This window comes from Octodon degus, unplaced genomic scaffold, assembly GCF_000260255.1.
Source record: "Octodon degus isolate 3935 unplaced genomic scaffold, OctDeg1.0 scaffold00009, whole genome shotgun sequence".
NCBI classification, from domain to species: Eukaryota; Metazoa; Chordata; class Mammalia; order Rodentia; family Octodontidae; genus Octodon; species Octodon degus.
Genome location: NW_004524585.1, coordinates 29,835,272 through 29,836,841, shown reverse-complemented (window position 1 = coordinate 29,836,841; position 1,570 = coordinate 29,835,272). Strand labels below are relative to the sequence as shown.

General features: G+C 34.0%; 1 protein-coding gene across 1 annotated transcript in view; it reads right to left on the bottom strand.

Annotated features, from left to right (window-relative positions):
- Nucleotides 1–1,570, bottom strand: part of Ttc37 (tetratricopeptide repeat domain 37) — a 79,843-nt gene that overhangs the window by 67,325 nt on the left and 10,948 nt on the right. Inside the window, exons 5-6 of the mRNA XM_023707671.1 lie at nt 818–909; nt 298–373 (exon numbers count right to left, since the gene is read on the bottom strand). Coding sequence (XP_023563439.1) covers nt 298–373; nt 818–909 — 168 coding nt within the window. The remainder of the gene's footprint in view (nt 1–297; nt 374–817; nt 910–1,570) is intronic.

The following is a 1,570-nucleotide window of genomic DNA, read 5'->3' as shown; positions in this document are numbered from 1 at the left end:
TAGATAACTACATCCCAGCCCCCTAATTTAGAGTATCAGCTATGAAGACACCACAATTAGGTCACTAAGTTCCACAAATGACACTTTTATTTACTGAATTTAAACCCTACTCATTTTCAAGAAGGTTCAGAAGTTATAATACCTTAAATTTAAATTCTAATTTATCATTTTCAAAAGTTATTTACCTACAATTCTTTTGACATCACACTGCGCATTAATTTCATTTACACTACAAGTTACTTTTCTTCTAATCATTGTATTACCCAAGTCTAGGGTTCTAGAAAATCATCAACCAACCTCCAGGTGTTTCTTCTCTTGGTGATACAGGTCCACAAGTTTCTTACACACATCACACCACTTCTGTTTGTCAACACTTACACCAAAAACAAAGAACACAAAGGGATTTTTAAATGGGATAATGAAAACACCAAGGACCTAAAACATTAAAAACTCAAATAACCCAAGAATACTATCAGATACTATGGTATTTTAAGTTAGAAAACATTCCCTTTCATTCTGCATAAATGTTTATAAAATGAGCCTCTCATTAAAAAATGAGTAAGAAATACAGTACTATCTTCCATTACATTAACAGCAAATAGCAGCAAGAGTCTAACTTAGTCCATCCTCCCACTAGCGGTGTTTTGATTTCATTCCAATCACAGTCAAGAGATTTTGGAACAAAGGGTTTTGAAGAAAAAAATGCTTCCCAACTCCCAGTAAAGGTTTGGAGAACTTCTACTTCTAAATCATTTTTAACCACATTATTCCAATTCAAGCTCCTGAAGAAACTAGCTTCTCCCCATATATTCCTTACCTTTCATAAAGATCCAGGAGCTTTTGGTAAACACCTGGTAAATCATCCTTAGCATTCATTTGACTACACTTCTCATACAGGCTGGCTAACCCCTAGAAGAGGAAGCAGTGGAATTATTCTTACCAAACTGTACAATGTTCTTACATTCATTTATTTTGCTGAATAATACCGTAATGTCTAAGTTTGATCTACAATAAAAGACGCCAATGGCTCACAGATAAAATGGTATGTGTAGAGCTGGCCCCCAGACAGCTTTGGAGTACAGATAAAAATACTATTGGCTACAAGTAGATTTTTGTTGAATCCAAAAGACAAGCATAAAGGGGTACATCACACTATCCCTCTTAACTTTCAAAAGGCATTTAAAAGACCAAAATGACAGGCATGCCAAGCATGGCCCTAGTATTACACATTGCTATCTTTAGTGCTGCTTTTCATGTCATACCAATTACTGCCATACTGTCTCTCAAGTAAATGTTCGTTTAAAAAAAAGGGGAGGTAATAAATGAAAACAAGAGACAAGAAAAAAAAGTCATAAGACTATTCTGCTACAATGCTGTATATGGTTAGATTTCTAAATTTCTGCGTAAAAATATGTAATTGTTTATTCCTTTTTTTAAATATTTTTTTCTTCACATTCTGTAGGGATTGAAAGTTTAACATATCAATACTTGATGGAAAATACCAGTTCCATGTTATATCTAAGATGTCTTACATTCATACAGATAGTGAGGTTAAGCTCAACTGCCTCTG